This window comes from Cetorhinus maximus, chromosome 3 (assembly GCF_964194155.1).
Source record: "Cetorhinus maximus chromosome 3, sCetMax3.hap1.1, whole genome shotgun sequence".
NCBI classification, from domain to species: domain Eukaryota; kingdom Metazoa; phylum Chordata; class Chondrichthyes; order Lamniformes; family Cetorhinidae; genus Cetorhinus; species Cetorhinus maximus.
Window position 1 is genome coordinate 202,554,614 of NC_135881.1, and position 14,964 is coordinate 202,569,577.

Below are 14,964 nucleotides of genomic sequence, written 5' to 3' on the forward strand. Positions count from 1 at the left end.
ATTTCCATTTGTTGGCGAATCCAGGACTAGGCAGCATTATCTGAAAATTAGAGCCACACTGTTAATGGTAAGTTAATTATATTGTTAGGGTATAGCAGATGAGAGGCATTGTTTAATTAAGTACTTTAAGCACATATAAATAGGAGCTGGGACACTGGTTTGAGTGGGAGGAGGCTGTGAGACTGAATAAAGTCAGTCGACTCTCTCAATAAAGAAAAGCTTCATGTCTTGGTTTTGACTTCACCAACAGGCCTGGTTCCTATTAACATAGACCTTTCAGGAGTGAAACGCAAAGGGTGATAAGTTGGAACTCTCTTCTGCATTGGCAATGGATGCTGGATCGATTGTCAATTTTAAGACTGCGATTGTTAGATTTTTGTTAACCAGAGGTATTTAAAGGAGTTAGTTCACAGATAAGTCATGATCTCATTGAATGGCAGCACAGGCTTGAGGAGGTAAATGGCCTCCTCCTGTCCTTTAAGAGACTGGGCGAGGTTGTAGAGTTATAATGTAGGAGTTTGAAAATTAGTGTTTTAAATTTAATGCACCGGGTGTTACAACTTAGATAATCAGATGGAGAAGGATAGAACTAAAGCCTAGTCTATATACAATTACAAAATTTTATTTTCAGAGATATACATTACATATTCTGCACCTTCAATGCAAGAATTACTCTGCTCCTATAATGTATATATAATAGTCAGTGCCCGCTGCCTGAATACAATTAAGCACTCAGTTAATATACAACTAAGAACCAGTGTAGGTCAGTGAGGACAGGGATGACAGGCAAACAGTATTTAGTGTGGGATAGGATACAGTTAGTTTTGGAGTATGTGGAATGTGGAGATTAGGAAGCCAATGAGGAGCAAATTAGAGAAATACAGCCTGGGGGTGACAATGGAACGGGCAAGGATTTCAATGGTGGAGGTGCAGAAGGTGAGGTGAAGGCAGGACATTATGCAGAGATGGAAATAAACAGTTCTGGTAATGAATAGGATGTTTTGAAGCAGAGCTCATGGTCAAAGGAGATGCCAAGATTTTGCACAGTACAGTTGAGACTGGGGAGGAGGGATGCGGCTAAGCGTGACGGTTTTGATCTTCCTTATTGGAGAAAGTTGTGATTCAGCAGTGAAAAATATCAGGCAGTCTGACTGTAAGGAAAAAGGTAAATGTACTCACTCCGTGCTCCGTGCTATATTTCAACCCATTTTGATAAACACACAGAGAGTGTGTTTCCTCTTGTGGGGAAGAGCATACCTAGAGGCCGTTAATATAAAATAGTCATCCAATAGGGAACTGAGAAAAAACATCTTTACCTAAAGCGTGGTGAGAGAATGTAGAACTCACTACCTCATGGAGTGGTTGAGATGAATAGTACAGATGTATTTTAGGGGCAAATGGACAAGCATATGAGGGAGAAGGGAAAAGAGTTAGATGAGGAAAGATGGGAGGAGGCTTGAGTGCACCATTAAGGTAGGCATAGCCTGGTTGGTTTGAATAGCCTATTGCTGTGACATATATCCTATGTATATGTAACCGTCAGCAATGCAAAGGATTTTGAAAACAATCCTTTGGCTCAATACACTTGTACAGATAACACTGTGATGGAGCTGTGGGGAAAGCAGTGAGCAGCTGTGCTTTGCTCAAATGTGGGAATTTTATTATGAGGATTGCTGGGGGGGGAATAACTGTGACAGTTACAGGCAGCCTCCCATATAATTCTGTAACTAACTCCCTCTTCCCTCATAACATAACAAGCATCCAGACCCTCCGAGTGTCACTGAGTTCCTAGGTACTGATTCCAATAGCCCACCTGAGGGATGCACTAGTCAGTTTATTGGTGGCATTGTCCTGACTCCAGTTGTAATAAGCCAGGGGGAAATGTTATATTAGCAAGCGATGCATTAGTGTAATGACATGTACTGACTAAAATTTGCACCTGGAGTACAAGCTTGGAATGAGATGGCACTGAGGAAATGTTGCTTTTCTGTAGGAACATCGTCCCCTGAGACAAGGCATTAAACCAAGGCCCGCTTACCTGACCCAGTGGTTCAGGGGAACATCAAAGATCCTATGGCACCACTGGGTGAGTAGGATGTTCACACAGAGTCCTTGTTATAAATCACTGCTCATTTACTGAGTAAAGGAGGAATCTGGAGCCAGTCTTTCCTTAACATAGGTTTATTCACAAAACCGAGAACACAAACTCCCTTTTCCTACCCCACATTGGTGGAAACCGGTTCTTATATATACTTAAGAATAATGCCCTAACCATCCCCAGTTAGTAACAACAGCTCTCACTTACAACTACAGCATGCACTTCATTGTGACAGGACTGCAACCTTAGCAGCCCTGACTAATATTCCTCCTTGAACCCCTACCAAAATATACCTGATGGGAGCGGTGGTTATTATGCTACTGCACCAGTAATCCAGAGCCCTGGACTAATCGACTCATGATCCAGAATCCTAAAATCAAATTCATCATGGGCAATTTACATTCAGTTAATTGAATATAGCAGGAATAGGAAGAAAACTAATATCAGTAACGGTGGTCATGGAACAACTGGATTGTCATAAAAACCGAACATCCTTCAGGGAAGGAAACTTGCCATTCTTACCCAGTGTGATCTACATATGCCTGATTCCAGGCCCACAATAATGCATTTGGCTTTTAACCGGCCCCTGAGCTAATAAGCCACTCAGTTGTTTTCAAGGCAGCTGACCATCATCTTCTCAATGAGGAAAGGATTATAAATGCTGGTCTCTGCAGCATGCCCACGTCCCATGAATGAATTAAGAAAAAGCAGATAAATCGGCCTTTACCATTGCGGGGCGTGTTGGATCTTGCTATGCAGAAAAGGGCTGTCTATTTCGCTGTGATTACACTTCAAAGTAACTAACTGTATGCAAAGAGGCACTTGAGGCATTGAGAGATCACAGGTTCATACAGCGATACAGCACAGAGGGAGGCCATTTGGCCAGTCTAGCCTTTGCAAGCTCTTTGAAAGAGCTATCCAATTAGCCCCAGTCCCTGGCTCCTACCCCATGTCCCTGCAATTTTTTTCCCCTTCTAGTATTTAGCCAATTCCTTTTTGAAAGTTGATGTTGAATCTGCTTCCACCAGACTCTGCAGAGAGTCTATGCCAGTTTATAACAAGTCTTTGTGTAAAAAAAATGTTTCCTCATGCCATCTCTATTTTTTTTTGCCAATTATTTTAGCTCTTTGGGCGGAATTTTCCGTGTCCGTTGGCGTTGGGCATGCTCAGCGCCGTGAGCGGACAATATGGCAAAAGGCCAGAAAGCGGTTTCACAACGTCGTGAAACCAGTTTGCGATCGTCCGCTCAGCCCATCGATCACAGCCGTGTTTCCCGCCATCGGACATCGGGAGCCTCATTGTAATACATCAACGTATCGTTATAAGGCCAGCCCGCCAGACTCATCCCCCACCTTCCCTCCCGCAGCTTGATCGTCCGCCCATGTCCGTGTGATTACACACCGGTGCAGAACACGTCTTGATAAGTGTGACGTGCAGAAGTCGGACTTACCGCCAGGGTCTTGCTCACATCGCGGACACCCGAGGAGCAGAAGATGCTGAAGCCCGACAGCAACAACACTCTGGAGGAACACCCGCGGCTGCTGGGTGGATTCTCATGGACATGGCTCTGCTCACGGAAGTTGGAAAGTCACCGTTGAGAATCTGCTCACAACGGATGATGGTCGAGGGGGTGGGAGAGGAAGGTCCAGCTGTGTTTGGGAGAGGAAGATGTATCGGGGGAGGTAGGATTGACTGGGAGAGTAAGAGGTGTCAGCATGGACGGGGTTGGGGGGGTGAATTATGGTGTCAGGATGGGGCGAGGTTGGGAGGGGGGAATGAAGGTGTTGGTGGGGAGGGAGGGAGGGAGGGAGTACAGAGGGAGAAGGCAATAACAGGGGGGAAGACGGCAACTGGGGAGGTAGGGGTAAGGGGGGGTGGAAGGTGTAAGGGAAGGAGTTCAGAGGGGGGAAGGAGTATGGAGAGCGGAGGGAGTCTGGGGTGAGGAAGGAATGCGGAGAGGGGGAAGGAGTAAGGCTGGAGGAAAGAGTCAGAAGGCGGCAAAGACTAAGGGTGGAGGAAGAATTAAGGGTGCCTGAAGAAGTCAGGAAGGGGGAAGGCCTAAGCGGGGGTTGGAGTCTGGGAAAGGAGAGGACTGTGGAGGGGGGGGAAGAGGTTCCAATGGAGGAAGCGGTCTGGAGAGGGAGGGGGGATGTCCAGGTGAATGTGCAAGGGAGGGCTCCGATGAGGTTGGGATTTTCAGGAAGGAAGGGAACATCCACGTTCACCTGGACATCCCCAAAAGAAAAGGGTTGTGGTTGGTAGGTCACGGAGGGGAGCTGGAAGGTGATTGCCGGTAGTGGGGGGAGGGGGAAGGGGTCAGCAGTGATGGGGAAAGCAAATGGGTAACTGGGGGAGGGGGAAGGATGGGGTAGTGCATGAAAAGCTGAACCCCGAACATCCAGTCTAAATCGAAAGTGAAACGAGAGTCGTGGTGAGTGAGATCAGGTGCTGCACGGGGGTGTGGTCAGTGGCTGGGCGGAGATGCGGGTCAGCTCAGATGGACAACTGAAAGTGAACTCCAGGAGGCAGCATTGAAAATGCTCAGCACATTGAGGTGAGTGTGATACGTGAAGGATCCGTGTGTGTGGGAGAGGCTTCCACGAGTCTCCGAGAGGCCCTGCCACACACACACTCCTCCCTCCAGAATCACTCGTTGGCCGGCTGCTCCCTCCGCAGTGACAGAGGGCGAGGTTGAGGGGCTCCCAGGCAAAGGGGACTCAGAGGGAGTGGACAGCCTCTCAGATTATTAAATGGATGACCCAGGGGTGTCCAACTTCCACTCCTCCTCCCTTTGGGTGCCCGGGAGCCCCGGCCTGACTCCTTGAGGGGAAGGAGCACCTGGAGGGACATTGAGATGCCCCGTTTCCCTCTCACGTTGCCACTGCAGGAACTCACCCATGGCTCCCATGATGCAGTGCAGGTCTGCACACATCTCCGCATCCTGCTGGACCAGGATCTCCATGGCATCCACCATCCTCCCCATGGAGACCTCCATACGCGCACGTGTGGGCACCACTTCATCAGAGAGCAGGCAGACGCACTCCTCTGCCTCATGTGCCACTCTGCTGAAGGCTCCCACCAACTCTGTGTGATGTTCCCCTGCCTTCTGTTGACTCTCCAGGATTAGGTGGGAGGCCAAGTCCAGAGGCTCATCATCTGACTCGGGCTTCACAGATGCCTAATCCCCAGCAGCCCTCTGAGTGCCAGGGGGCTCAGCCGAACCTGCCTCCTCTTGTAGCGGACATGTATCCGTGCAGTGACCACCAGATTGTGAACCCGAGCCTACTCTAGATCCAGGTCCCACCGAGGTGTGTCTCTGCGCTGGTGGAGGGTCTGGGTAAGCGTTGTAATGGGTCTTCCAGGCTGCTTATTTCCAGCTCTCCAATGGAGGAGGTGTCCTTTTGGCTGGAGGTGAGGATGTGGATGGAGCTGAGGGACTGGCTGGGTGAGGGTGTCGGTCACTCGGCAGAGCTCCCTGTGAACCAAAGTAGAGATAATGAATGCATGGCAGCAGAGTCAAAACAGGCGAGAGAGCACTCACAGTTGCGTTAAGAGGGGGATGATGTGGTGCAGGATCCTCACGAGGGTGTTTGCTGCCAACCTCCCCCATCACCGCAGGCACAGTCCACGTCCTCACCAGTCAGCATGATGGCACACTCCTCAAAGTGAGTGAGGGGCCTAATGTGGGCCACTCCACCCCAAGTCTGGGACCTCACCCTGCCGCTGTGAGCCAGCTTCTCCTGCATGAAAACAGATGGAGAGAGTGTGAGCAGGTCACTGTGTGGAATGTTTGTGTGCTGAGCAGAGCTATGGACAGGATGAGGACGTGAGCTCGAGAGGATAAGAGCCTGATGGAGATGTGAGGGTGTGTGTGAGAGTTAGTGGCATTGTCCCTTTGAGGTGTGAGATCCCTGTGGATGTGTGATGGGTTTGTGAGTGTGTGAGTTGAGACTGATGAGGAGATTGAGTTACCCTGGCGGAACAGATGAGACCATTCATCCTGTAGCAGCACTGGGTGGCTGTCCTCTTTTGCAGGGCACTGGCGCTGACCACCACTGCCATCGCCTCCCATGCTGAATTGGTGATGCCGCTGCCCCTCCTGCGGCCAGAGAGGAGGTAGAGGATATTACAGTGGGCCTCCAGAGCGTCCAAAAGGCGCTCGAGGGATACGTCACTAAACTGGGAGGGGGGGTGGTTTGGAGTCTTTTTGCCTTTCGGGGCCATCCTGTCTTCTGTGTGGCAGTCCTGGGCTGGGAGCACTGAGAGGTGTGCGCGCGGCTGCACTTTGAACATGGTGGCCGGCGAGATGAAGTGGCGAGGTGATGGCATGGCGGGCAAATGAGAGCGTCCTTTTCCCCACCCACTGCCACACTTAGTGCAAATCTGGGACAATTCCACCCTTCGTCTCCGGTTACCAATTCCCGTTCCTCCTTATTTATTCAAACAAACTCGGTCATAATGTTTATATGAAGTAACAACACTCCTTTTTAATGGTGCCTTTAATACCAAAGGGGACATTTCTGCCCTGGCAAACTCATGCAAGGAAAATGATTGGATTGGTGAATTAAAAAGGCTGTTTTGCCAAAAATGTACATCAGTTCATATTAAATAACAAAAAAACCTAATCGTGCTTGGTTTTTATTTTAAAACAAATTAAACAGAGGAGGGTTTAGGGTCAGCACCCCTCATACAGCACTGGGACACACAAACCAGCAGATGAAGTGCACTTAAGCATTCTTTCCATCTCACTGTCAAAATATCAAGCCATTGTTATTCTGTTCTCTGGAGCTATTCAGGAACTAAAACTAGATAGAGTTCCCAAATCAGAAGGTTGCTCTGAAAATAATATGGACCCCTCTAGGTAGCTGACATATTCAAATGATTTGTAAGATAAATACCAGGCCAGAGTTTAATTATAAAAAAGGATGGAATAACAGCCAATGCAATTGTAATATTTATCAACTTGCCCCCAAATTTCACCACGTTATCTCCTCTCTGAAAATTATTCTACGAACCCTGATGGTGTACACAAAACTTGACTTCAAGAACGTTGTCACGTTTGGCAAATGTCACCTACTTAAAGACAAGTTAGACCTCAAGTGTCTGTGTGAACCAAACCGCAGCAGTATTCACAAAGGAATCAACACATCTACAACCAAAGAATTAGGAATTTCCTACTCGTCACATCTGCTCAACTATTGGAAGTACACCAAGCGTTAATGGAACGCCTCCCTCTATACCAGTTTGGCAGCTATCTAGGAACAATTTTTTAAAAGGCAGTTTTTTACGCTTCTTTTCCATAAATTTTGCAGGTCCTGTAGGCCACACATCGATCGCTACAAAGCCATGTAACGGAAGTCAGACAACAACCTTCTACCCCGCCATCCTGACACCTCCATTTTGTTTTGCTCCCATCCAGGACGTCCTCTCCTTTAACTCTGTTCATGAGCAGGAACACAGCTGCACTCAGACTTTACCTGGAAGCCCATCATTCTGGGTCATCCTCCACTTAAATTTCTTTTCCCTTCTCTCTTTATGCGTTGTAGCGTTCTTGGTCCAAAGTGTAAAGCACAATGGCTTGGGCCGGGCCTTCACCAGCATCTCTTTTATACCAGCTACAAAGAAGGCCCAAAATTAAATTTAAACTTCTGGAACCTAGATAATGGATGCCATAACTGGACATAGAGCCATAGAGTCATTATGGCACAGATGGAGGCCATTCAGCTCATCAAGTCCATGCTGGCTCTCTGTAGAGCAATGCAGTCAGTCCCATTCGCCTGCTCTATTCCTGCAGCCCCAAAAGTTTATTTCCCTCTAGTGCCTATCCAATTTTCTTTTGAAATCATTCATCATCTCCGCTTCCACTGCCCTCGTGGGCAGCGAGTTCCAGGTCATTACTCCTCGCTGAGCAAAAAGGTTCTTCCTCTCATTCCCACCCCCCACCCCCCCCATATTTTTTGCCCAAAATCTCAAATATGTGTCCCCCTCGTCCTTATATAATCAGCCAATGGGAACAGCTCTTCATTGTCTACCTTATCTAAACCTGTCAAAGTTTTGTATAACTCTATCAAATCTCCCCTCAACCTCCTTCGCTGCCAGGAGAACAACCCCAGTTTCTGTCCTAGACCTGAAAGGAGGTTGCCTGACCAACTTCTGTTTCTCTACAGATGTTGGTTGCCCTGTTAAGTATTTCCATTTTCTCTTTTTCCACAATCATTGTCAAGTTCTAGCCCTGTTCTTACCAATTGAGTACAGAGTAGGCTTTGCACAGCACTTGTAAAGACTTGTTGAAGTGGAAAAGAGTCTCAGTATCAATAATATCATTTAGATGCTCAATTTACTGCAACTACTGCTTAATTTATTCTGGTATGGACTTGGTGGGCTGAATGGTCTCCTTCCGTGCCATAATGACTCTAGTGGCTCTGCGACAGAGAAGTACTTTGGATGAATTTTAATTTATCCAGTGGCATCAGATGAATTGCATCAACAAGCTCTGCACCAACATGAGTAAGCCAATCAGGACTGAGACGGGATTTCTTCACTAAGAGGTTGGTGAATCTTTGGAATTCTCTACCCAGGGGGCTGTGGAGGCTCAGTCATTGAGCATGTTCAAGACAGAGGTCGATAGATTTCTAGATATTAAAGAGATCAAGGGATACGGGGATCGTGTGGGAAAGTGGCTTTGAGGTAGAAGGTCAGCCATGATTTCGTTGAAAGGCGGAACAGGCTCAAGGGGCCGAATGGCCAACTCCTATAGAGTGTACAGGGACAGAAGGATCTTGTGGTCCATGCGCACAGATCCTTGAAGGTGGCAGGACATATTGAGCAAGTAATTAGCAAAGCCTATGGGATCTTGGGCCTCACAAATAGAGGTAGTGAGTAGAGAAGCTATGCCACAGCTTTATGAAGCTCTGGTCCAGCCACAAATAGACTATTGCATCCAGCTCTGGTCACCTCGCTTTAGGAATGATGTGATGGTCTTTGAGAGGGAATCACCAGAATGGTACCAGTGATGAGCAATTTTACCAAAAGGTTAGGTTGGAGAAGACATCGGTGTGCGATATTTAAACTCCTAACAATCTCCCAACGGAACTAATTAGAATTAACTTTCAGTACAGCAATTCCTGAGCCTGTGTTTGAGGAAGGGTGTATAAATTCTCAAATGTAATGCCAATTTTTACAATTTCTTACTACAAATGTTATAGGTGTCAAAATTAAAAATCTAGGGCACGGAAGTGCTACCCTCCTTTTAAACAGAACAATTACATAAGCCAGGGCTGGTATTTCCTGTGCATGTCTATGATTACCGCGCTGGTACAAAGTCACAACACTTGTTCATTTTTTTGGGAGATGGAGTGCGGTTGGGCAAGATATCTGCTCCCAGGGTTCCCTGAATGTGAGTGAGGCAGTCATTGCAGGGCATAGGAGCACAAGGGAATTGTAACAATGTGTGTAAGTTCTCAAAAGAAAGAGGTTTGGTTATTCTTTCAATGACTCAGTAATATAACACACCAGCCATAAGATGCCTCGTTCATTCCTTGCCTGTGCTCTCTGCCACTATTGTGTTATGGGTTTGGTTGGTGTCTCATTGATGAGATTTTGAGACTTGTATGTTTAAAATTCTTTCGAGTTATCAACAGTCACAGATTGCAACTCTTTCAAGTACAATCACAGTTCTTGGTTTCCGGGAGTGGGACATGAACCCACAACCCTCTGATTCAAAGGCTATGAACTGAGCCACAGCTGACACCTCCTTGTATGTTTAAACATGAACCATTTATTGGTAATCCTTAACTATGTGGAGATCCCAGTTACTGCCATGCATGGTGCTGCTCCCATGCAGGTTCCTTCTAGACTGTTCTCTGAACCTATTACCATGTGATTCTATACATCATACCTTGAGCAGTGCTTTTCTCCAGTCCCACGTTAACCCTTGTTCTGCAGAGCATCTTTACGTTACAATGACATTAAGGCTATTAATGCACGGCTGATGGTAAATGCCGAGTTGCCCAAATGCCAGGGGGAAACTTGAAACAGCTGCCAAAATGGATTTTGCAATTTGGAAAGTACGAGGAGAGGTTCTGAAATCAGGAAATGATGTCCCCGACTACTTGTGATGATTTTATAGTAGAGTGAATGTTGATTAAAAGAAAATAGAGCAAAAAAAACACAATTACACTTAAATACAAGAATGGCTTCACCTAGTAAACAGTACTTTAAAACAGTTCCACAAAATCGTATCTTAACTACCCTCAGAGCTAACCGTCCCCTTTTCTGTTCAGCAACTATCCTTATAGATTTCAAAATCTATAGAATTCCAGTAATTTTTACCCACAGTGCCTTTTTCTCTTGGGGTGTCCTCTGAGGCTGAAAACAACTGGATCTTCAGGTCTGGTCATGTGCACACTGTCTTCTGGGAGTTCTGACGAGCTATCCTGCTGTCTTCTGGGAGATCTAAACAGCTACCCCCTCACATAGGCTTCAGTATTTCCTTAAAGGCATTCCTTCCCTTTGATCTCTCTATTGTCTCAACCGGTCTGTTTAGAAATGCTTTCTTCCCAGACTTGATTAGATTCTCCTTTACTTTAGCTCTTAGGTTTAAAAAAAGATAAACTGTGATGTTTGTGTTTAACGTTTGTGCTTTTTTGTAAAAAGACAATTTAGTTAAAAAGTGCTATATAAAAAACCCGACAGTAGGATGTGCTAAGTTGAGGATGTATTGCCCTCTGGTGTAGAATAAGGAATAAAGGAGCCTTCTGTTTTTTTACACAGGAAGTTGGGGTTCAGAAGCAGATTGCTGTGTGTGTGTGTGTGTTTGTCTGTGCATTCTTAATTGTTAAGAAGTGACAAAACACTTCATGAACTCACCCTAACTTTGCCTTATTTATTTATACCTTTTTACAACCTGCATATATCCCCCTTTGAACTAAAACAACTCAGTTCAAAACCACTCCTGTTACTGTTTTAGGTAAAACTCTGATTGAGGTTCCTCTTGGTTCATTAACACATCAAAACCATTTCTTACTGTTGGCTTTAGGTTCTTGCAATCACTCTGGCTCTTACCGCAATTACCATATTTACTGTCTTCCTGTACTGAAGAAATATGACAGGGTTATTAACAGAAGAAAAATAGTACAATTTCTTCTTTTCTTGACAAGGCACACACAACAGCCACAATCAGTGATGTGCTACATTGGCTTGTGTGTCCGAGTCTAGCAAAGGGGGGATAAAACATGGATTGTTGTCAATGGCATCTGTTAGGGAGAGTGCTTGTGTGAATCCTCAGTAGGTCAGGCAGCATCCGTGGGGAGAGAAACAGAGTTAACATTTCCTGTCAATGACTTTTCATCAAAACTGACTATAGGTCATCGACCTGAAACACTAACTCTGTTCCTCTTTTCACAGATGCCGCCTGACCTGCTGGGTATTTCCAGCACTTTCTGTTTTCATTTCAGATTGCCAGCATCTGCAGTATTTTACTTTTGCTTGTGTGAATGTCAGGTGAAAACAGTAGCAGCTGCTACTGTGATGTCTCCAGATGAACAAACAGCCTGCCAGTGCAAAGACACTTTACCAAACCATTTTACACTCGCACATGAGCAAGTTGCTGACTAGGGGAGAGGGAAGGGAAACCATTTTTGGTTGAAGTGTTTTGCTGCAGATGACTCTCACTGGTGCCATTAAGAATTAAATCACAAATTGAGTTTTTTTAAAATATATAGAAAGGGTAGCACCAGGAAAATGGGGAGTGATGAAAACGCCATCAACTAATTACAGCCAATCATTTTTCATTCTCAAGTATTGCACCCACGTGACCCTGTTTTTAGATGCACATAATCTGATGTTACAACAGAAATGTTTACCCAGGAATTACTTTATAATTAGGATTTGAAGTTCCTGTAATTGGATTCTTTGTAAAGAACCTTTGAGATGAGATATTTTGTTTATTGGTCGCCTTTCCACAAGCATGGAAAACCTCTCACACAAAAGACCTATAAAATGCACTTACATAACAGGTACGTAGCAAATATACAGCTCAAATCCATTTCGAACAAAACATTTCAATAAGGGTTTTACTTCCCATGAGGATTTTACTCCCATGCCCTAATTGGTCACCCTCTGGCCTTCCCTTCATATGTTTCCATGGTAGCACAGCTAAGATTGTTAACTCCGTGTCAAACATTTTGGAACTGAAATCATGTCTTGGCATAGTTATAATTACCACAAACCAGAGACTACTTCCTCGCTACATGGCAAGGTAGAATTCCTAAAAATATCCACAAAGAGCTTCTGCTGATTTTACTTTTTTTGACATGAAAAAACATGATGAAAATATCAGTTTTACCTCAATGTCTAGCCATCACAAACCTAGTCTCATCTCCCTATTAACTGGATTTAAATGTAAAAGATATTGTTACATCGCTTACTCCCACTAATTGGTTTATTTGCTTACGTTAAAAATGGCCCAAGGTCTAATATTTTACCAGGGAACTTGAAACATCAAATGATGGAAAGTAAACTAAATGATTAATCTTTCTTACTATTATCTTCTGACTCAGGCACATTGCTTATACAAGGAAACCAGTTCTGTAGCAAAATGCAAATGTCAAGCTGTTAAATACCATTAGATTATGTAGTGAAACTGATAATCTGCTTTATATCATCAGCAGATTTTAAAATAAAATATATATATTACATATAGTAACAACTCTGGCTGAAAGTACCAGGTGGATCAATATTATTCCCAACTGGCTGTTAAGTGATGAACAGGAATAACCTGGGAATCAGGGTCCTTCAGGTTTTCCCTCCTCTCCAGGGAAAGCCAGACGCTCATGCGCACAATTCGGAGAGGAAATCAACAAAGAAAGGGCAGGAACTGCAGAAAATCAAACAGGCAAAACCCACCTAGTACTCCAATGTGCTGCATTGCTATGTTAGCCGGCCTTAAACCGGCCATACATGAGAAAATGTAGAACCACATTGTTAAAAAAAATACCAGGGATGCCTTTATGGCATGACTTTGGAGGAGAAATTGTTTGATACTTCAGTCTAACAGCATAAGAAATGGGAGCAGGAGCAGGCTATATGGTTCCTTGATCCAGGTCCGCCATATCATTGCTGATCCTCAACTTAAATTCTACTTTCCCACCCAATCTATCGATGTCAGTCTTGAATATTCTCATTGACTGAAGCATCCGAATCCCTCTCGGACAGAGAATTCCTAAGATTTACGACCTCCTGAGTGCAGAAATATCACCTCATCGCAGTCAAAAAAGGCTGAACCCTTAACACGAAACAATAGTCCCTAGATTTAGACTCTCCAGCCAGGGAAAACAGCATCGATTCCAATAAAGAATCAATATTCTTCAAATTGACACAAAGGAAAGTCTGAGATATTCGAACACACTCAAACATTTTTTTTTCCCCACTTAACCTTAGTGATATCCTTCATTTTGATTGTTCAGTAATAAAAGGTTTATCTTTAGTCGGCTCCAACAAAACAAACACACACACACACACACACACACACACATTGTATAACATTTTCATTCATGTACTATCCAGCACCCATACATAACTACTTAGTAATCTTTCTTAGTTATAGCTATGACTAATGACCATGTACTGTGACCACTTCTTAAAGGTGTAAAGCTTCAACTTACAGCTCTTCTCCTTTTCGGGATTTCTTATCCAGTACGAGATAAACCATCCCAAAACTGCCTCTCCCAAGTTTCTCTTGTACCTGGTATCTTCCTGCAATCGGTGACTCAGTGCAGACTGCTGCTAAAGTGTTTGTAACACTTTTTGTGGCTTCTTGGAACTTAGGCATGTTTCCCCTCTCACTGAGTGTAGATTGACAGCTTTCTTCCAGTATGCTTTATTTTTACGCTCCCACATATAGAGCCTCCCAAACACCTGCTGGAACAACCAAATGCCAAGCAAGCTCAGTTGACACAGTCAAAGGATTGAATACTTCAAATAGCTCTTAAAACTAACATAAGTGCTAAATTGATAGAGTAACAATACAAAATCTAATGCTAGAAAATTATTATAACTTGTAGCTAAGAATCGGGAACAGCAAACCATTTAGGGGATAGAAACTGAATGCACCAATTATTCCATCACTGAATAAGATGAAACAGTTCACAAACGATGAAGTAATTCACAAGTGTAACAGAAATTATATTCAATGACTTTCAGTGCAGTGTTCTATGAAATCATGTAGATGTTTAAGTTGTGTGTTATTTTTGAAAAAAAATCAGAAATTTTAATTGGACTGTTTCACCTCAAATGGCAACCATTCTTTTGTGAAGAGAGAAGTAGATTTCTGCAATCCTTAATGTCCAATCTACCCCTTAAACACTAACTGCTATTCTTTACTAATGCAGGTGTAATGCAACTACCATTAAGCATTAAGATCTACCAGTATAAGAACTGCTAACAGGAAACTCAGTCACAGCACCTCTCAATAGCACAGATTCTGTTTGGGCTCGAGTTTTCCACCTGTGTTCGGCAGCCTATAACCTTTTGCCCATTAACATGAACCTGGAGTAAAATCGCAATCTGGTGCGCGCAAATCCTCTGCCCACCTCTTCACCATCCCCCAAATCCTCCCCTCCACATCTTTCCCCACACATAAATGCCTCCACCCCCCCGAACTGATATGCAATTCATAATTGTTTCTGACGGTTAAGCACTGCATGTATGACAGCGTGAATAACTGGTGAACAACTGTGGAAAAAAGTGCAGTGCGAGTATGTGCAGCAGCCACTTACTAAGGTGTGTTGGGATGATTTGTATTAGGCAATTTTATATTAACTGTGGCTGATGATAGGTCCTCGAATTGAAACATTAACTCTGTTTCT

The 14,964-nt window shown here is 44.5% G+C and overlaps 1 protein-coding gene across 1 annotated transcript in view; it reads right to left on the reverse strand.

Moving 5' to 3' along the window:
- Positions 1-14,658, reverse strand: part of nek11 (NIMA-related kinase 11) — a 316,688-nt gene extending 302,030 nt beyond the window's left edge. The window contains exons 1-2 of the mRNA XM_078535823.1: positions 14,523-14,658; positions 13,762-14,017 (exon numbers count right to left, since the gene is read on the reverse strand). Of these exons, the coding sequence (XP_078391949.1) occupies positions 13,762-13,928 (167 nt within the window). The 5' untranslated portion in view covers positions 13,929-14,017; positions 14,523-14,658. The remainder of the gene's footprint in view (positions 1-13,761; positions 14,018-14,522) is intronic.
- Positions 14,659-14,964: the final 306 nt, after the last annotated feature.